The 20,789-nt window shown below is 51.2% G+C and overlaps 1 protein-coding gene across 1 annotated transcript in view; it reads right to left on the bottom strand.

Moving 5' to 3' along the window:
* Positions 1 to 20,291, bottom strand: part of LOC116946129 (alpha-tectorin-like) — a 29,928-nt gene extending 9,637 nt beyond the window's left edge. Inside the window, exons 1-23 of the mRNA XM_076069845.1 lie at positions 20,093 to 20,291; positions 18,901 to 19,097; positions 17,820 to 17,981; positions 16,002 to 16,137; positions 15,246 to 15,417; positions 14,147 to 14,288; positions 13,126 to 13,290; positions 12,752 to 12,792; positions 12,481 to 12,605; positions 11,312 to 11,615; positions 9,835 to 10,064; positions 9,625 to 9,739; positions 9,358 to 9,532; positions 7,993 to 8,276; positions 7,378 to 7,577; positions 6,644 to 6,794; positions 5,788 to 5,879; positions 4,935 to 5,081; positions 4,526 to 4,833; positions 3,765 to 4,030; positions 2,374 to 2,582; positions 1,229 to 1,367; positions 273 to 499 (exon numbers count right to left, since the gene is read on the bottom strand). Coding sequence (XP_075925960.1) covers positions 273 to 499; positions 1,229 to 1,367; positions 2,374 to 2,582; positions 3,765 to 4,030; positions 4,526 to 4,833; positions 4,935 to 5,081; positions 5,788 to 5,879; positions 6,644 to 6,794; positions 7,378 to 7,577; positions 7,993 to 8,276; positions 9,358 to 9,532; positions 9,625 to 9,739; positions 9,835 to 10,064; positions 11,312 to 11,615; positions 12,481 to 12,605; positions 12,752 to 12,792; positions 13,126 to 13,290; positions 14,147 to 14,288; positions 15,246 to 15,417; positions 16,002 to 16,137; positions 17,820 to 17,981; positions 18,901 to 19,097; positions 20,093 to 20,251 — 4,146 coding nt within the window. The 5' untranslated portion in view covers positions 20,252 to 20,291. The remainder of the gene's footprint in view (positions 1 to 272; positions 500 to 1,228; positions 1,368 to 2,373; positions 2,583 to 3,764; positions 4,031 to 4,525; positions 4,834 to 4,934; positions 5,082 to 5,787; positions 5,880 to 6,643; positions 6,795 to 7,377; positions 7,578 to 7,992; positions 8,277 to 9,357; positions 9,533 to 9,624; positions 9,740 to 9,834; positions 10,065 to 11,311; positions 11,616 to 12,480; positions 12,606 to 12,751; positions 12,793 to 13,125; positions 13,291 to 14,146; positions 14,289 to 15,245; positions 15,418 to 16,001; positions 16,138 to 17,819; positions 17,982 to 18,900; positions 19,098 to 20,092) is intronic.
* Positions 20,292 to 20,789: the final 498 nt, after the last annotated feature.

Here is a 20,789-nt window from a genome sequence, read left to right as displayed (position 1 = left end):
CTCGGCAGCTCCTTAATCTCGACCGCCATATTCTACCAATTTCTGGTGGATGTATAAAAACCTCCCCTATATAGAAGTGGGTGGAGAAGTTTCGCAATCGTTGATGGATTCGGCCATGCACCCAGCAGCCAGGGTTCAATTCCTGCCACAACTAAGCATGGAGAGAACATGCAAACTCCAAATATACAGCAGGCGTCGGGGTCAAGCACGCGACATCCGGCACACCAGGTGAGGGCGTTCACATTTCGCCACTGCGATGTCGTTTTACTTACGTAGACGGCAGAGCCCCTCCCCAGGGTGATGGTGTCCGCTCCTTCCGTGATGTACAGGGCCACGGTGGAGGCCGTAGCGGAATACGGCTTCTGCTCAAGCCTGGCCACGACGCTGCAGCTCGGCTTGGACAGCAGAGTGAGCAGCGTGTAGTTGCACGCGTGGTGGACGTCAAATGTCATTCCGTCGAAGGTGCTGTAGTGGGGGTCACCCACGGTGTGGCACTGCTCTGCAGGGGTTGTCGGATAAAAATAAAAATCACGCTACTGGTGTTGCTGCAATGGATTTATTCTCACAATGGTGAAATAAAAGTCAGACGATTTTTGCTATGTCAGTTTTGTAAACGTTGCGTATGCCATTTTTTAAGGTTGTGATATTCTTACCCCCCCCCATCCCCACCGTTATACGCCGCCCCAATTGTGCCTCAGGCAGAATATTAAGGCGGCCCTTTTACCCCAATTAGCCCACGCTTCGCAGAAAAGATAACTGCCACATTGAGAAACGCTTTTTCTTGGTCTGCGAGCCACTTGCCTATGGACAATCATGCTTCTTAAGAGCCTAGGATGTTTGTAAGCACTCGTTTTCTCATTGGAATACAAATTTTCCCATCCCATAATTGTGTTAAACACGATCAGAAACCAGGCATACCATACTCTGAAACGTCTTTAAAACAATACCATCACCATCTCTTCAATAATGAATGCGAATACTCAGTACTTGAAGTACCTGAAGTACCCAGAAGTACAAGTAATTTTATCCCAAACTATCAACCTAGCACACATCCCTGGTGGGAGATATCAGGTTTACAAAACGATGTTTCTCCGTTGGCTTCACAACCAACATCACGATTCAAATGTTTTACTTTGGGGTTGGGCAGTAGCAGCTTTAAAACGCAGATTTGCATTTGACCACACTTCAGCAACGTCAATTGTAAAAGAACGGCAGGCAAGGGACTCACTCTTCTTCGGGACGCAGTAACGATTCTCATCTTTAAGGACGCAGAAGCCCTCGCAGGGGAACGGGCTACACACGACGCTGCGGCTTGGTGTGCATTTGCACAAACTTGTGCAGTTGGCGTTGCGAAATGTGGATCCAACCTAAACAAAGACGGACAAACGAGGAGACCCCTCGTTTACAAAGCGTGGGTTTCTACACCAGACGTTGAGAATCCAGTTTCCCTTTCCACACCCGACTGTTGATTAAAACAAATCAACGTTAAGGATTTGGGATTTTTAGTTACAATTATGCTATTGTCCAAACTGCCGCTAAGTGAAGCGTCAGGGCATTACACGGCTCGACACGGTCGATCTTGGGCTGCTCTACAACGAATCCAAAGGATTTGTCACGGCTCTGTGCGTAGATTTAAGTCAATCCAGCTCTTTGAAGTCGATGAACGCACTCCACCCCTTCGTGATTAACTCCCTCCCCAAAATCAACAAGTATGCCAATCGGCGAACTCCATATTCGTACACAAGCAATGAGTATGGTCGTCTCCCTCGGTACACTCGTCTCGTAGCAATGCTGAATGACTTTAGTCTACGTTTTTATTCACACCAATAATATTTGTCGCGTTAGTCTTTTGGTGGTAGTCATCATGCCGAGACTTGTTCACGCAGAGGCCATTGCTGAATAAATCACTTGACAGTTTCTCATAATTGTTTAACTTGCATAACAGTTTTTTTTTATAGCAGCAAGTTGGCACTTCCCAGGCTCCAGTGACTGCCCATGAGCCATGGATCGCTGTGGCACTGGTACAAGCTGTAAAAGTTTGCACAACTCGATTGGAAAAACTCATTTAGCAACAACGTCCCCCCCCCCCCCCCCACCGCTGACGGCCTAATTAATACCCACACCTCCGATTAGCACCGTACATAGCCAACCGTGCTGAAGAAGTTAATACACAATCGCAGGTCAGTTGCTGCGTGTACCTGGGACAGCTGCCACTTGGCTAGACCCACAGCAGGACATCGGAAATGACCGAGAAGCGATAACAAGGAGCAGAGTTGCCCGCAAGGCATTCCAAGCGTCCTTTAAGAGAAAGACAGCAACCCGCGTAAACCCCTCGATGGCGCGAGCCACCCCCTCTTGACAAGACAATCTCGCCTCGTAGTATCGGGCGCCATCGATGCACCCGCACTGCTCAGGCAGCACGCAGCGACCGCCGCTCCAGACGAAGCCGAAGTCGCACGAGCAGCCCTCCAGGCAGGGCGCCTTCACGACGCAATTCTTCTCGGCCTGCAGGTCGGTGCACGTGGGAGGGCACGAGACGGCGCACGCCTCGTGGTGGCTGTTCTGCGGGCACGCCGGGGCCACTGGCGAGACAAACCAAGGGGTCAAGGGTCGCCGTTTGACAAGGGGGAGCGCGCCGGGGGGCGAAGGCACCGTCGGTGCACGGCCAAGTAAAGTAGCCCACTCGTAAGAGTTGCGCGTCAGGCGGATCAAAGTCGGTCCGGAGTGCTTCATCGTGTCCGAACGTCGCGTGCAAATTTACACTTGCCCTCGACGCCATTATTTAAAAAAATATGACGATTAAGATACAGTATTACAAAGGGTCACGTTTTTATGTCTATATCATAACCAATAACGACGACATTTATTGTAAACACGCCAGATTTTTGCAGGCAAGTCAACTCGGAAGACGCAGAGCCAAGCAAGCTCAGGGATGATCGAAAGCCCCGACCCAGACAGGAGGTCTTGAGACGTTTCTTGAAAGGAGTAACGAGTGCGTTTGGTGTTGCAGATGTGCAAAGGGGATGGAGAGTTCCACACCAAGGGGGCAGCACAGCAGACGCAAGGCTGTAACAGGGTGTCCCCGAAGTGAATTTGCTTCGAAAATAAAGAGCCATCCTGGTCACTATTATATTGATCAGCAGGGGTAGCTTTCATTACATGATAAAGGTACAGTTACCCCAGTGCAGCCCTAAAATTTATTGTTAACGCCACGGCTCAGAAAGACTTCTTCTCCCGTCTAACGCTAGAGCCCCTCCAGGAGGATGCTTGGCCTAATTTTCCCACGGGTCAATGTCTTTTAAAAAGAGAGGTAATTTCTTTAATGTGGCAGTCATTTTCTTTAAGAGAGCAAACATTAGACAAGTTCAAAATCTCACCCATTCAACCTCTGCCTCTAAAACTGATCCCTTAAAATGTGAGATTGTTAAATCACTATGGGGTTTTTCCCCCCACATGGTTCCAGCGTCATATCCGGACGCACTGGGGAGGCCAACGAACCGAACTGCAACAGAAGCTCCCAAAGCAAGTGGAGTAAAACAACGAAGACGTCACAATGCACACCACAACACGGCAACACCAAAACACGTGGCAACAACCCGACATCACCGGCACGGCCCCACAACGCGTCTACCCGCCAGTTGTAACCATTTCAGAACCCCCAGCAGCAACAAACTTCACCTTGGAGCGATAACTCGTCCTACACCATTCACAACGTCAACCGAACCTCGTTCGTGCCGAGATGCACGCGCGCGCTTGGCCCTTACGGCAGAGCGTGCTCGCCCTCCAGTCCCACAGCGGCACACCGGCGAGAGCACAGACTGCGGCGTAGGCTGCCAGCGCCAGACAGGCCGCCGGCGCGGCGGGCTCGAGCGGCCGGTCGGCGACGCAGTTGTCGTAGTGGGGGACGACGTCCACGACGCCGTGGCACCTTCTCAGCACGGCATCGCCCAGCAGCCTCGCGCAGCTGTCGTTCAGGAGACGCGCGGCCACGACCACCTCGGCCGCCCTCGGCGCTCCTTGTTTAAAGCCACTGCGAGGGAAATCGAGCGGACGTGCGCTACAGCGAACGCCGACCACGGCGGCGCAACAGTTGGGGGGGGGGGGGGGGGGGGCACAATTTGAATTCTAACGCGGAGGTTCGCCGGGATCGATCTCGCGGGATTGGCAGTTGAATCGATGGTGCCATGGGGCTTTTAAATCTCGTCCACCACCACCCCCGTCTGCCCACAACCCACCCAGCAGTAGAATGATGGGGGGGTAAAGTGTGGGCACACGCTCGTCCAAGACCTTACAGCCAGAACTTTAGAGCACGGCCAAAACGCCGACTGGGAGGGGCTGCCGAGAGGGAGGTCGAGGCCTTGTTTACTTGCAGTGGCACGGGCAAGACATCGCACGGCTGCACTGCCAATCACACCCCCCCCTTCACCCTCCAATTCAAGTACACAAAGTTCACAAACGGCTGCATCCATGAGGACGACGAGCGTTTGACACCACGGGCCAAAAACAAAGCATCCCCCCTCCTTACTCGTTCCAATCGACCGCTGCCGCCCATGCGTCGCCGAAGGACGCAGCGTCGCGGGCGACGGCTCCCGTGGGCAGCCTCAAGTCGTCGACAGGGTCGCCGTTCATGTTCCCGCACAGGCCGCACACTCGCCCCCAGTAGGAGGTGAGCACTCGGACGTAAGCGTATCCCGCCCCCAAGTCGAGGTGAACTTGCAAGCCAAGCGCGACGGCGGTGTCGAGGATTAAGAAGCTGCCCGAATTCGCTACGACCAAGAGAGGGGAATCTCTGCTCGGGTACATGAATGGAACGCCCGTGGCCATGCCATCAACCTGTAGGGCCAAAACGAAAGCGTAATCACCACATCTAGAGGACTGAAACACGGTAAACGAAATGTAAAGCGTTGAAATTAGTCGTAGGGACCGATGCTCACCAATAAACTACCGGAACGAAACAACTTCAACGTTAATCCGTAGACCGAAACGTGGACTTCCAGCAGCTCGGAGCCTGTCCACAAGGGAAGCAAGGGCTTACTCTTCACGAGCACACTCCACGCCTCCCCAGATTGAGAACCACATGGCTGGGGGAAGAAAAAAAAAGAATAGGGATGGAGTGCACAGTAAAAAGGTACAAAAACATGATCAAACATTTCCAGGAGAGAACCGAAATAAATGCGTGTCGTCACCACCCATTGCCAATCTCCACCAAGCATGGTGAACTTTTCAGCAACCTACGTAGCCAACCATGCCAAATCGCAAGTGTGCAAACAACGCAGTTCTGAAGAAGTTTGTCAATATAATTGTTAAGTGCGTAGCGCCAGTGGCGTCATAATAATCAGAAGGAAGCGTTCCACACGGCCACAGAAGCACCTCCCAAAAGCACGCAATGTGGTGACAAGTCCTTGTTCGATGGTTAGCCAAAAAGCTGCGGCGAGGATGACCAGAGTTCGCGTGATGGTTTTATTGCTTCGTGACGAGATCGGGCAAAATATTGTGGATCATTTGTAGCCAGAATTTCACACCTTTGGCTTTACACGACTAAAGCTCCCGCACCCCCCGCCCCCCCCCAATCCACCATCTCACACAATCTTGCAATGTAATAAAGGCCACAACGGCAATCTACAGACAATAAAATGTCCAAATCTGCATTTTTGAAAGTGGCTTACAGGTTGCGCCACGTAATTGGAAAATTTGACCAGTTCCCATAAAAGGGCCATGGCGTTATGCCAAGTGTAACAGCAATGCCCCCCGCAACCCGAGAGCAAGAGGCCACATAACCCATCTCACCTTCGCCAGGACGAGGCTCTGGGTCCCTTGGTAGGTGTACGGATAGCCATCAAAAGTTTTGAAACGAATCGAGCCTCCCACGTAACACGTGGCTTTCACGAACGGGGGAGGGGGGGGGGGCAGGGGGAGGATGGTAGAAACAGAGTCGGTAGTCTTAAATGTGACATTTGGCATCTTCAATGCAATTACAGGAACTCTTCTACTGGCAGATCCAAGCCATGCCTGTGCGGAGTGCCAGCCTGGTACGGTTCGAGGCATCGGGCTGTTTTTTTTTCTCTCAAATCTAACAGCAGAGCCGTGCGCAACGGACGTAGATGACACTGACACTCCACATTTCGTGAGCACCATATTCTAAAATACTTTACCAGGCAAGGACCACGGAGTTAGTTATTTTTCCGAAGCGACCAGGTCACAAATGATAGCTCAACAAAGTGGCTTATCATGTTGAAACATAGCAGCCAAATACTTTAAAACGCATAATGTTGATTCTAAATGTAGAGGGATAAACTGGAGGCAACCCAGAAAAATCCACGCGACAATGGGGAGGAGACAGGACACGCAAACTCCAAATATACAGCAGGCGGCAGGTCAGAACCCATAACCTCCTGCATGTCAGGGAAGGAAACTAACATCACCGTTGGTGCCTATTCATCCAGACAATATTATCGCTCTTTAGTTAGCGCGCACCAACAAGACGTTTCATCACCCCGCCCCCCCACCCCTGGCCCAGCTTGGCACAGAGCCCACTGAGGGGGAGGAGAAGCACCGATGGCCTAGCACAGGCGTCGGGATGCAGGGCCGTCGTGGAAGGGCACGAGGAGCTCTCGCGCAGTCAATGCTTGGGGCAGTGCCCTACCCCATTTGGGATGGCTGCCATGGACGCCGTCCACATCCACGCCGCAGTAAGACGTGGTCGCGTTGTGCGTGTACGGCTGGCAAGAGGCGACGTCGAGACCCCTGCACGTGCACTGCACGCTGCAGTTCCCGTCCATGTACAAGTCGCCAACCTAACGTGGACCCGCACGCGTGCAGAGGCAAAGGGGGTGACGACGGCAATGCAGTTGTGGGTCCATGACACCAGAGACGATGGTGGCAAAGTTGTCGGGATTCCAATTTCTTTGCATGCAATTGGTGCGATAGCCGCTCGAGACGAGTGGGTTGGCCAAATAAAGCCCAATCTTTAGCAGCATAAAACACATTGGCACGGATAAGGCAGGTTGCAACCAACTGGTAACAGTTCCTGCTCTGGCCGATTGGAGATATTTCCCATATTAAAAATCAACTGGCGCCGAAACAATGCAATTTACATCACCGTGTGTAGGACCTTGGGCACCGCAGCCAACAACACAAAAATCGGGAGGTGCGAACACCGAAGATCGGGCTACACATTGATAATAAAGAGTGGCCTTACCATTCTTACTAACGCAAAGAGCTCGGGCCACCCAGCAGTACAAATGCGTACGCTACCTCGTGTGGCAGGGCCAACATGGACGTGTTGGTCTAAGACCCTCTACAGCATCACTCCCTTCGAGTGCAGTAACTGTCGGGCAGCAGCGAGTGGCAGTAGCAAAGGAAATTCTACATCCTCACCGAATAGTATTTCCCATTGCGTGTGCATCCACACTCAGAAGGCAGTACGCAGGAATCCTTGTCCCAGATGCGCCCAGCTGGACACACGCAGCCTTCCCGGGGAGGGTCGCCACAGCCAAGCTCGGCGTTACCATCGCCGCAGGACGCGGGGCAGGCAGAGGCCACCGTGGAGTAAACCGATGTCGGGGGGCAGCTGTGCACTGTGGGGGGGGGGGGGGTGCAGAGGGTGCACAAGACACAGCGGAATGCCACGATGCAATAAAAATCGGATAATTACTATATTAAAAACCAGCGTTCGGACAGAACGTTTTTTTTCCTAAACCTTAGACCAGTCTTGAATACACGAGCCTAGAACAGACCTGGCCACCACCCCCCCCCCCCCCTTCCAAAAGGAAATCCTGCTTGCTCCGACGAGTCCGGCGTGCCTGCCGATACCGTCATGCCCCTGGTAATACCGTCCAGAATGTCAGCATGTTGCGATGTGAAATAAAGATTTTAACCCCAGTGTACAGAATAAAATCAAATACCATCCTCGTGTAACCCTGCATCACTGCATCTTAACCGTCTGCAAACAATGGGGGGGGGGGGGAAGCCACGCAACCGAAAGGGACTCACTGCAGCCAGTGACGTTCCGCCAAGTGGCGTTGACGCGTCCTCCGGCCGCGTAGCAATCATCCACGTAGGCCTGCAGGGCCCGGCAGAGGCCCACGTGCATGTCCATGAGGTGCTCCACAGAGAGGTCGTAGACGCACGCCGTGTGGTAGGGTCCCATGGCTACCGTCGCGCTGCACTCGGCCAGGGGACCCGACTCAAGCTCTCTGCACGTGTCGGCAGAACCCAACAGGGTGCCGGCTCTTTGCTGGATAAAGCGGCTCGATGATCCGTCGTCTGGAAGTCCGCTGGGGGAGTAAAACGAAACTTTAATTAGAGAATAAAAATGCAGCCTTTCGCGACGTGTTGGGAAGACTGAACGCGGCGTTGTCTCGTCGCCACCGTCAACGTAACACGAAACCAATCAGACGGCGCAAAAAAAGTGGGGGACTCCATTTGGTCTAACACCTTCTCCTGGAGGAGCCAGGGTGAGAGACACCCAACACGCATGGGGAAGGGTCGTTTGGGACATTTCTCTGCGATCCACCAACCGCCGCGCCAGGCTAAACTGGCACGAGCGTGCGGACGGCTTTGGTTGAGTGTCGTCGTCTTTCCCACGCACCTCCGACTAGCACGGTTGGCTAACGTACGGTGCGAAAGAAGTTCAACATATGTGCACACGCATGACAAAGCCCAAGATAAATTTCACCAGCATCATGGTTAATGCGCAAGGGCCCACATTCTAACCGTGGATGAACACTACCAGCCACACCTGATGCACGTTAGTGCTCTTTGGAAGCGTGTCAAAGACACCAACTGCGTATATACAGTTCGCCATTCACTGCAAGCCACCATTAACAGGTATTGCGATTTTTGCACCCAAAAAACCGGCTAAGTGTACACATGTCGAGTAACTGAATAACCCAAACAATAAGATATCCATTGTAGTTTATAGGGCTACATTAACACCCCCCCCCCCTCCGATTGGCTCAGTGACGACATCACATTCACCCCCTCTAAGACTGAAACAGGAGGCTCTCCACAAATCTGGCTGTCGCCTGATGATGCTGGTTGTAATTGCAGGCGAAACGTCGGACTGGAATTGCTAATGTTGTGGGTTTACTCTCCAAAAACACCGGTGCGGTGAACTAGTAACCAATTGGCATGTTTTGTTTACGTGACAAGTCTTACATTGGCTGTGCCGAGTGGTGGTGGGTTTAATGACACATTTATATTTACACAATAATCCAAAAAAGCCTCTCATGGATAATATTGTCGACCTCAAAAGTAGACCCACCCATGCAATTGGGCACAAGGTGTGACGCGTTTACCGAATATTCTACCTCGCCTGCTTCTCACAATGCTTAACACATACAGGGCAAATCGCACCTCTCCCCCAAAAAGTCCACGATCCAGTAATTTCCAAACTGAGCTCCGGTTGTGGCACGGAAGCCCGGAGCGGTCCATTCATTAGTCACGTTGCCGTCGTAGTCCCCCAGCAAGCCGCACGTCATATTCCCATAGCGGATCGGGTTTTCCAACTCGACTACAACACGGGAATCGCCTGCGGAAAACGGAGAAAATCGTTATTCACCACGTCATAAGCGAGTTAAGGCGTGCGCACGGGTTTGCACGTAAATTAAAAAACAGTTTTACCGAATTTCACCGAGAACTCCAGGTTTGTCCTCAGCACGTGATCGTTTTGCGATTTGAAGATGTGGAATCGGTACAACGGGTCCTTGTATGGCATATTCACAGCAACATCGTTCACCTAAAAAAAAAAACAGTATACGAGCCGGGTCAGTGGTCAATGTGACGTTCCAAAATGTTAAACATTGCATTAAAAAAAAAAAACCTGGTCGTTACCCATGCTCCAGAACTGTCGAGCACGACTTGAAATCCGTACACAAAGATCCACGCCTTCTTCGTCCAGCTCACGGTTTGAGTTCCCCAGCGCTCGTTTTTGGCATAGACAGCCCATTCGTCGGCCGTCTTGTTGCACGTTCCTGCCAGCAGGAACGGCTTGGTCCCCATGTAGTCGAAGCGGAGACCATCAAAGGACTTGTAGTGCGGATCGCCGTCGCCGCAACCCGAAGCTGTGGATGCAAAAGAATAAGCAAGCGGGGTGGGGGGGGAGAGAAGACGGTTAGAAGTGGGTCAAGGTTCCGTGAACAAAACGCGCAAAAACTACCCAGGGCACCTTAATAAATCCCACAATGGTGGTGTTAATGCATTTGGAAGGCAATAATTGGAGAGACAGTTCGTGGCATGCAAGTAGTGTTTCTCTCTCTCACCACTGCTGGCAGATCAGCCTCCACTGGAGGAAGCCCCCTGTGGATTGTATACATATAGAACTTTTGCACCGTACGTAGGTAGCCAACCGTGTTAATCGGAGGTGCAGGGATAGATTAGTTGGCACTCGGCCACTCTGGCCAAACCTCTCTAAGTGGTTCTTAGCCTTTACAGAGCCTTGCACATCCCTTTCGTTCTCAATTGTAAAAAGGTATGTTAATAAATACATTTGTTTGACAAAGTAGTTGTATTTTGATTTAAAGTTTCGTGACTGCAGCGATTCATATTCTTGGTTCTTTCGGTAAAGTCACGTTGAAGGGAAACAATAAAATAATAAAATATATACAATATATTGTTATATATTTTATTATTTTATTTTATATATGCAATATATTGTTATATATATTTTATTATTTTATTGTTTCCCTTCAACGTGTCTTTACCAAATGAACCACGAATATAAAGTAGGTGTACTTACAGGGCCATGCTTAATTTGTGTGTTCGATGATTTACCTTCTAAAATAAATCTGAAAGGGCATCTCACATCTCCCCAGTTAAGAACCACTGCTTCAAAAGGTGCAAGATTACAACCCAACTGAATTTCAAGTTCAGTATGCCAACCATCATCATGTTGCAAAAAAACGTTATTATAAATAATTTGATTTTCAACACGACCACAAGGGTCAGACGAATCCAGTAACATTTTTCAAAAGTATTATCCGAATACACCGTTTTATGCAGGCATCATGAACACATGGACAATATATTGTAATTAACAGACCGAATGCATCATTGAAGATGCATAACCTCTATGAAACGTATGGCAGCCACCAGACAAAGTTTACTCCGATTACACCGGTAACATCCTCAGAGTTATTGTGCGTGCAATCTGACACGATTACATAGTGTGCAGCACCTCCAATTTGCAGTTAGCTACGTACGGTGCAAAAAAAAAGTGCAGACACGCATACATGTGGGAGTGTGCTCACAATAATCTGATCAACTCCAAACAAAAACCGAGAAGCAGACAATTGGAACAAACGCCACGTACCGAACACTCTGCGCTGAAAGAAGAAAATCCACGTGCACTCCTCGTGGGGCTCAGAGTCGACGCGGGCGGCCCCCGTGTCCTCCCCGGCCCCCCCGGCCCCCTGCACCACGGCCCCATCCAGCTTCATGCAGTAGCGCGTCGCGCCCCGGAACGTGAACGGGGGCGTGCTGACGGAGAACTCCCTCTCGTTGTGGGGGTCCATCCGCACCCTGGAGCAGTCGGAGGCGTTGACGCAGTGGGCGAGGCGGCCGCTCTCCACCTCGTAGAAGCGCACGTGGGCCCTGGCATCGAGAGTGGAAACGACCTGCGACGGACGAACGCAAAGATCATCCGCGTCCCTCGCCTTTCAGGCCCTCCACAAACATTATTTATCATTACACATCCAGCTGTCAGATTTCTAAGGAGGACATACTTGCAGCATCGTTGGTTCATCATTCTTCCACCGCACCTCCGATTAGCACGGTTGGCTATGTACGGTGGAAAATAAAGTTTAACGTATTTACACAATAAATTAACTTTGGATCGTTTTAACACTCGGCTTCTCATCAGCAGTCAGGTTTGCTTGAACCAATCCTGGTGAATTACCAGATTCCGAATAAAGTCGATACATTTCCATAAATTGTTAATTTTGAATGCTCCGTCATCTTCAATCTACGTGTGAATTACAATAATCAGTGCACCATGCCTTCACTAACCCACACGGCAAAGCATGGTAAAAACAATGCATCGTGAGCTTAGTGCCAGAATTATTTAGTTGCATTGTTACACCCTTAAACTATAACTGGTGGGCAAAGGTTGACCGTGGTTGGGGCACTGCTCTGAATCAAAATCCGAGTCTACCTCAGACTGGAACAGGAAACCGATGACCTATCAAGCTATTTTTCAGATGTCCAGCTCAAGAGTTCGATTCCCAGCCATGGCTAAAATCAGTGGTAAGCAATGCATCTTGAACCATTCCCGACCCTCAGCACTCCACTGGCCAGCAATGAAGCAGTGTTATAAAATCCCGAAGACAGAAGGCATGCGGGAAGACCTCCATCTATCTCAGCAATAGATTACCAAAAGCCTGTACACATGCACAATCTAGCAGTCTACAAAACTGGACACGTGACAATGTTTTGCCTTAGAGAATGAGGTGCCACTGCATACGTCAACGTGTAAATATTTACCAGGTCGTTAAAGGTCACGATGAAAGTGACCATATCGGCATAGGTGGCATTGCTGCTGATGGACATCTGGACAGGTGCCAGTGGAGACGTTTTTTTCAGCATTCGTTTAGAGGGCAAATACGAATCTGCAACAGCAAAAGAAACACCACAACTCACCCACCTGGAATATACAATGGTCAAAATTAGGCTTCAGCAGAAAAGCACAAGTGTTTGTTTATGCAATTACTTACAAAACCATATTATCAAAATATTTTTTTTAAACCCAGCTTACCCGACACCACCACAGTGATGCATCTCAAATCACTCTGCTGGCTGCAGTTGGAAATGAAAAAGGAAACGTGTTAAACGGATACCAACTCGAATACGAATTTTCAAAATGGTAATGACAAGACAATTCTACTTCGTGAAGTTGCCATTATGCTTGAAACTACGTCATGGCTACTGGCTTCGTGTAAACGCGATTTACCACGATACCTGGATTAAGATTTGAGTATTAAGAAATTTACATTGAAACGTCAGACATTTTAGCATCTCGAAAATTGCTTGGCTTTTAAAACACCTCTTTGAACTTCACCGACGCGAGTTTTCCTGCAGTAGCCTGTGCATGGCAGTGCTGGGTTTGAGTCAAAATAACCAAAAACAGACCCTTCAGAGTCCACAGCAAAGAAGCAGATCAAATGCTTCCCCACATCCTTGGAGGCGATCTTCCACTTGAGGTACGTTTGGAACAAGCTGGGGTCCTTGTAGTTTCTAACAACACTGCCAGCGAGAATGTCTCGTCCGTAGACCACCAGGTGGGTAATGGAAGCACTGCCAGACAACACAAAGGTGACCCCCCCCACGCTCCAATCAAAGCAGTCAACATTACACAATACAAAATGTCACGGTCCATAAACCCATTGGCTTCCCTGACCAATGCGTAGGAGACTGCTCTGCTTCCATTGCCCTGCTGCCCAGAGTGCCACGGGGATTTGTATACAACACACGAGGATTGCTTTGGTGTTGTACAGATAACCATCTGGTAAGCCCAGGGGCTTTGTTGACCAAGCCTGGCTGTTGAAGAGGGAAGGTCGAGACCGGGGTCCAGTCTTCTCGCTCGGCACAGACACTGCTGGGTCCTATTGGTCTGGGAAGCCAACGGGGTTGCAGACAAAAAAACACTTGAAATGTGGAGGCACGGAACCGAGTGCCACCGCTTTTGGGGGTTATTTGACCATACTTCACCACACGTGTCAGTGGGTTGGTCAAGGGGGGGCAGCCAGAAGCCAGTTCGGATATCGCTTCACCACTGATGGGACCTGTGGCTGTGGGATACAATCCAGGTCACTGGGCTCACGTAGTGCAACGCGCCACTACTTCACCCCAACAGCTGAAATATTTACATATTTTGGTCGCAGAATTGTTATGCACACTGTTACAGAAGATACGTGCTGCTCATAATGAGGCATATTGCACTGGGCACGCATGTGGCGCTGGCAGGGAGCACTTCTTTAATCAAAACGCGTGCATTGTAATATTTTTAGTTACGCACACGTATAATTAGAATCAACCTCACGGTCCATGGGCAAATAGCCCTGTAGGTGTCCACTGCACATTTCGGCATTTGATTCGAATGAACGTAATTTTGCAACCACTTGAAGAATATTAAACCAATGCAGGTACCCACCTCGTCGGCGGCGTCTGGAAGGTCACGACGTTGATGGGCACCTTGAGCGTGCGGCCCACTTGCGTGCACAAGGAGGCCCCCTGCAGTGGCGTCAAGCCTACGAACGCTGGCTTTGAAGTGCAGGGGTACCCGGAGTACGAGACTGGAGGCCAAAAGGATAAACGATGCTTCGTGTTAAATCATTAAAAAAGTTTTCCTCTGGGCGACAGCATGTCAAATCGTTTGTAAAAAAAAAAAAACATGAAAGTTCGCGAAATGTTAATTTTGCCCCCTTTAAAAAAGTGGCAATTTTATTACAACGAATTGTCGGCCAATTCGAGCCAAAAAAGCCACAAATGCGAGTTTAGCAGCCTGCAGAGGACACGCGCACACACACGGGGCGCACGCGCGCACACACGGGGCAACGCGCGCGCACACACGGGGCAACGCGCGCGCACACACGGGGCAACGCGCGCGCACACACGGGGCAACGCGCGCGCACACACGGGGCAACGCGCGCGCACACACGGGGCAACGCGCGCGCACACACGGGGCAACGCGCGCGCACACACGGGGCAACGCGCGCGCACACACGGGGCAACGCGCGCGCACACACGGGGCAACACGCGCGCGCACACACGGGGCAACGCGCGCGCGCACACACGGGGCAACGCGCGCGCACACACGGGGCAACGCGCGCGCACACACGGGGCAACGCGCGCGCACACACGGGGCAACGCGCGCGCACACACGGGGCAACGCGCGCACACACACGGGGCAACGCGCGCACACACACGGGGCAACGCGCGCACACACGGGGCAACACGCGCACACACGGGGCAACACGCGCACACACGGGGCAACACGCGCACACACGGGGCAACACGGGGCAACACGCGCACACACGGGGCAACACGCGCACACACGGGGCAACACGCGCACACACGGGGCAACACGCGCACACACGGGGCAACACGCGCACACACGGGGCAACACGCGCACACACGGGGCAACACGCGCACACACAGGGCAACACGCGCACACACAGGGCAACACGGGCACACACAGGGCAACACGGGCACACACAGGGCAACACGGGCACACACAGGGCAACACGCACCGACGACTGTGAAATGCAGCGGCACGGACGACAGCACGTCGTAGGGCCCCTTGGCAGACTCGTCGAGGTGAATGGTGGACGCAGGAGAGTCCTCGACCACGACCGTCACGCCGTACGTCCCGGCGAGAGGGCGACCCCTCGTCGGCCCCCCAAACCTGAACACGCACAGATCCTGGGGGGCGGGGGCACGGGGGGATGGGGGGGGCGGGATGAGACGACGTCACAATAGGGGCCATGCGAATGCTCGTCACCAACAAGCGGCGCTGGGACTACAGCGGTGCGCGCTTTGGGCGACTAACGAGGCCGCCCGGTTCAGTCACAACTATGAGCGCGAGAGAAATAATCGCCTCGGGTTAAACAAACAATGGGATGAGCATAGAACAATGAAACCGATCACTCTTCTGGTTTGCATCTCACGAGATGTGCAATTTCATATGTTTACACATTACCCTTCTGTCACCGTATCCATACAAATCGCTGCCGTCATAGCATTCTTATTATGCCAGCATTAACATTACAAATAAATAAATATATCTGACTGCACCAGCAGTGCTGTACCAGCACCAATAGAGAGCGCATTCAGCGTTAACGTGGAAAAAAGGGGGAAAGTAATACACAAAACGGGCAGTGTTTATTTAAGCAATGGACTTCTCCGCAGCAGAGATCTCTCCACGCCGCCTGCGCGCGACGCACAATGGGCTCGAAACAAAAGAAACCGACCGGGAAACGCCCACAAGAGGACGAGAGGACACGTGCCTCTAAGAGTTGAGCATTCGGGAAGCTGCCGCAGCCGTCCGGGCACTCGGGGCCGCGTGCGTAGCGGCACCTCACGCGGTCCCCGTCGGCGTCAGACGCCACAACGCGCTGCTCGGACTCGCAGGCGCCGTTCACGCTGCGCGCCACGGCCACGCAGCAACGGGGGGAGGGAAGGGGGGGAGACATCGTGAGCAGCGCCACGCGGTGCACTCCCAGCAGGAGCACAACCCATGACACGAGTAGAAAACACACGCACACGAGTAATGCTGTAACAAATAATAAAAAAATAAAACAAAAAATTGACATTACTTTTTTTATATTCTTGGTTCTTTCGGTAAAGTTACGTAGAAGGGAAACAATAAAATAATAAAAATATAAAACAATAAAATTCTCACGACGTTTCGACTGCAACACAAGAAGCAATCATCAGGTGTGAAAACCACAGCAAGAAAATTTGAAAAAAGTGGCGGTTATTTTTAACGTTAGCACCACGGAGAGCGATTTGGCAGTTTGTTCAGATGGATGAGTTCATCTATGTTCGGAAAAGAGGAGGGGGGAGACGAACCTCATAGATGTTGTCTGAAAGCCACCGTAAGCATGAACAATCATTTAAGACCTGAAATGGTTTATCAAATCCTTCCAATGATTGCCAAGCCTGAATCCATCTTCTCGGTTGAAATTGTCTGTGTTTGTATATGTGGATAGCCTCAAGAACGAATCTCTCATGGTAGTCAGATGGCTTGCAAAGAACCTCCGTCTTGGAGAAGTCAATGTCATGCGAGCCTACTGAATTATAATGGTGATCTGCCACGGCCGAGGTGTTGGTCCTACCGTGTTTAAGGTCTGCTTTGTGTTCACGAATGCGGTCCGAGACATGGCGTTTGGTTTCTCCAATGTAACTACTACCACAGAGGCAACTTAGTTTGTAGACGCCAGGGTACTGTATGTCCGGAATCACATCTTTTACAGACGGAACCAGATCACGGATTTTATGTAATGTGTTGAAGCGGACCTGGATCGTGTTTATTCAAGATATTGGAGATCTTTTTTGTGATCCCCGCAATGTAGGGTAAAGTGATGGTTTTGAAAGGCTCCTCAAGAGGGTCCTTCTTCATGGTTGGAGTTATAGCTTTGCGGATTGTGTAATCTGAGTAACCATTAGCCTTAAGAGCTTGGTGTACGTGCTTGAGTTCACTGGCTATGTGATTCCGGACATATAGTATGTGATTCCGGACATACAGAACCAAGAATATGAATCCCTGCAGTCACGCAAGCTTTAAATATATATTTTTTATGTATGCGACTTCACCGAAAGAACCAAAGAATATGGATTCCTGCAGTCACAAAAGTTCAATAAAAAATTCTCGCCTGATATACAGGAGGTCGTGGGTTCAATCCTGACGATGCCTGTATATTTGGAGTTTTTACATCTCTTTGGATGCTTCTCCGACTTTTTCCCCTCCACACTTCGAATCAACATCACGCGTTGAGTATTTGGCTGCTCTACAGTCTCACGAGACAAGCCACTTCGTTGAGCTGTCATTTGTCGTCAGGTCGATTCTGAGAAAGAGCTACATAGCTCCTGGGCCCCCATTAAATAAAGAGCTCAGTTTAAGGATCGTTAATATTTGTGGCAAGGGATATCAGAACTGGTCCTCCCAACGTTTGTGTCCTCAACCTGCACTGACCCACAAGTTCCAGGGTGGGGTAAAAGTAAACCCGCGATCAACAATTGCGAGCAGTGTGGACTTGAAACGGTGAAATTCGAAAATTACTTTCCTCCACAAAGTCTCACTGCGTTTGCGCGGCGCGCGTTACCGGATTAGAGGGGGGAAGGCGGCTTTGGGGGAGTTGTTGGACTGGTTCGTGTCGCTCCTGGTCCTCGGGTCGATGCTGGACGCCAGCAAGTACCCATAAGTGTCGAGGGGAGGTTTCGTTTCCGTCGCGCTCATGAGCGACGCATTGTGCCAACAGCAAGACCTGTGCGCGACAATGCATTTTGTTATTTGTTACATGGGAAAAAGATGTCGAGCGCCATTGTTAAACGGATGCGGGATGCAACATCCAGCCAGTCTATCAGATTGCTGGTACAGTATCCGCAATCTCTAATGAGCTCACTGCAACATCCCAACATCATTACTCCTATACACACACTAGACATAAGAACAAGGTCTAAAAATATTACCAACCAGATGAAAACCAATTTCGTTGTTGCCGTTCTCCATATCGCAGCTCTTACAACAATGATTGTAGCCCGACTTGACATTTGCACACCACTCCCAAGAGCGCCTGAACGTCATCTCGCAAGCTAAGCAGGTACGAGGCTGGTTAATGCTTGGATGGGAGACCACTCGCGCTTGTCACTCATCGCAGGCGTGGGAGTTAGGGGCGGCCAGATGGCAGCCGTACAAACCGATTCTTAACCCTATGGAGCATAGCGTTACAAGCCCCCCCTCTTATTGGTGGGGTTCCCTTCGGGCATTCCGGTTTCCGCCAATATTCAAAGCATTAATACATTTGGCCAAACATCCCCATGCTGCACCCTTCTGAGTTTCGAGGCATCTTCTGGTTGTGGTGTGGCTTAGGAGCACACAACTAGGCGGTTAAAAGCACGATCATGGTCAGATCTTAGAAGCCAAGCAGGATCGATGCCTGGATAGTGCTGGGATGGACCTCCATGAACTAAACCGGCTTTATAGGCTGTTGCTGTGCTCCACAGAGGGAAACACACAAACCCAACACCGTTGTACTCTGCTCAATGTCTCATGCTCCGCCCCGAGTTCCCAGACCCCCACGGTGAAGCATGGTCAGCAGATCCTAGCCGGCAACGCAAGGCGTGGGGCCTGACAAACGAACCCTGCGTGTGCACCACTAGCACAATGAGACATGGCACACGTACCGGTGTTCAGCCGTGCCACCGTTGGTTAACATCGTGAAGCTGCTCATCAACATTTTCCAGCCATCGCGCTCACTGGCCCCGGCACAGCGGTATCTGCCCTGCACCTGCAGCTCGGCACTCCCAGCTGGACAGCTCCACGTCTCGTTCAGCGAACACTTCGTCGTCGAGTGCAGCGCCAGGGAGGACACGATGCGAATCTGCGCACGCACGCACGGCAAGCCTGTAGCGTGCTCTGGTTTAAAGAGAGGGGGGGGGGGGGCATGCTAACACTCGGGTGGGAGCGCACGAGAAACTAAGAAAATGTTCAAAGATAAACGGAATGGGTGGATCATCTGTGGCGTCTTTCAAGACATGTGGCCAGTGTAGAAGAGGACACCGAAAGCTCCCTCGAGTTTGTGGCGGCTCTGACGCCAGCGGTGCAATTGCAGGGCCTCACCATTACTACCTTGACGGTTGTGTACCATCACTACCTTGTTGACGGTTGTGTACCATCACTACCCTGTTGACGATTGTGTACCATTACTAACCTGTTGACGGTTGTGTACCATTACTACCCTGTTGACGGTTGTGTACCATTACTACCTTCTTAACGGTTGTGTACACTCACTACCTTGTTGACGATTGTGTACACTCACTACCTTGTTGACGATTGTGTACTATTACTACCTTGTTGACGATTGTGTACACTCACTACCTTGTTGACGGTTGTGTACCATTACTACCTTGTTGACGATTGTGTACACTCACTACCTTGTAGACGGTTGTGTACACTCACTACCCTGTTGACGGATGTGTACACACATGTATTGTGCGCGAGTTCTCACCCCCCCCCCTCCCCCCCCATGTGTAGGAGTCATCACGTCTGTACCCATGTCTACACAAAAGGAGGAGACGGAATCCCCTCCATGCTTGCGGGGCCGATGGCCTCACGCCGCGCGGCTCCACTACAGTCCAACGGTCACCCAGAACAGAGCCGTGAAGCGCATCACGGCCTCGATGCCCAGTTCACGGGCACGACGGAAAGACTCATCCCAGCGAGGCACCGCTCCTCAAAAAAACAAATATAAACTCGGTGCAGCCACCTCAACGCAAGCACCACACAGCGGTTTGCTCTACAGCAACATCAGCCACGCGAAGGAGACCGCAACAGTTGAAGTACAGCACGACAGAAGAGCGGGCGACGTCGGCGTACTCTCACGAAGCCTTCTGCAGTCGGCGTCGAGTCTTCTGCCTCCCAGTGCAAGGTCCCGCCATAGTACTCGCGGCCGTGAGACGTGGCGGCGACGCCGACGACGAGGAGCGTGGTGTGCGTGAGCCAATAAGCCCACGTCGCTTTGGCTCTTTGCGTCATAATGATCAATCCCGTCTGGGAGGGGGGAGACTGGAGCCCCTACCCGCGAGGGTCTTTATGGCCTCGCCTTTGATCACGGCGGCGCGTGCGCTCATTGGTTGAGCCATCACGCGTTCCACGTGGACCGGATGTGCCCTCGTGCCGCGTGTTTAATTGCCACGCTTTCCGAGTGGGCAAGCCGCCGATTGTGTATTGTGTTAAGAGTGTGCCGACTTCATTCTGCAATGCCTGGCTTGCTTTTGCTTGACATGATACAGGCATACGCATTGCTGCGCAAGTGTAGGTCTTTAAAGTAATTATGATTAATTATAATTTTTACACTGTGTGTCTAGACTTTGATTTATGTATTTTCTCGTTCCATCTGTGCAATTAATTGCCCTTCAGACAACCAGGTTAATTCTCATTGAGGTTAACGATATTTGCAAAATACATTTGCAACGATGGCAGCATTATAAGTCCTCGTTGCGAACATGAAACACACAGGGTCCCTAGGCAAATAGAGAGAACATATTTGGGGGCGTCCATAAATGATGTGTAC

The sequence above is a fragment of the Petromyzon marinus genome, chromosome 26, assembly GCF_048934315.1.
Source record: "Petromyzon marinus isolate PM22_M1 ecotype Great Lakes invasive population chromosome 26, UKy_Petmar_22M1.pri1.0, whole genome shotgun sequence".
Taxonomy (NCBI): domain Eukaryota; kingdom Metazoa; phylum Chordata; class Hyperoartia; order Petromyzontiformes; family Petromyzontidae; genus Petromyzon; species Petromyzon marinus.
This window is presented reverse-complemented; position numbering and strand designations above follow the sequence as displayed.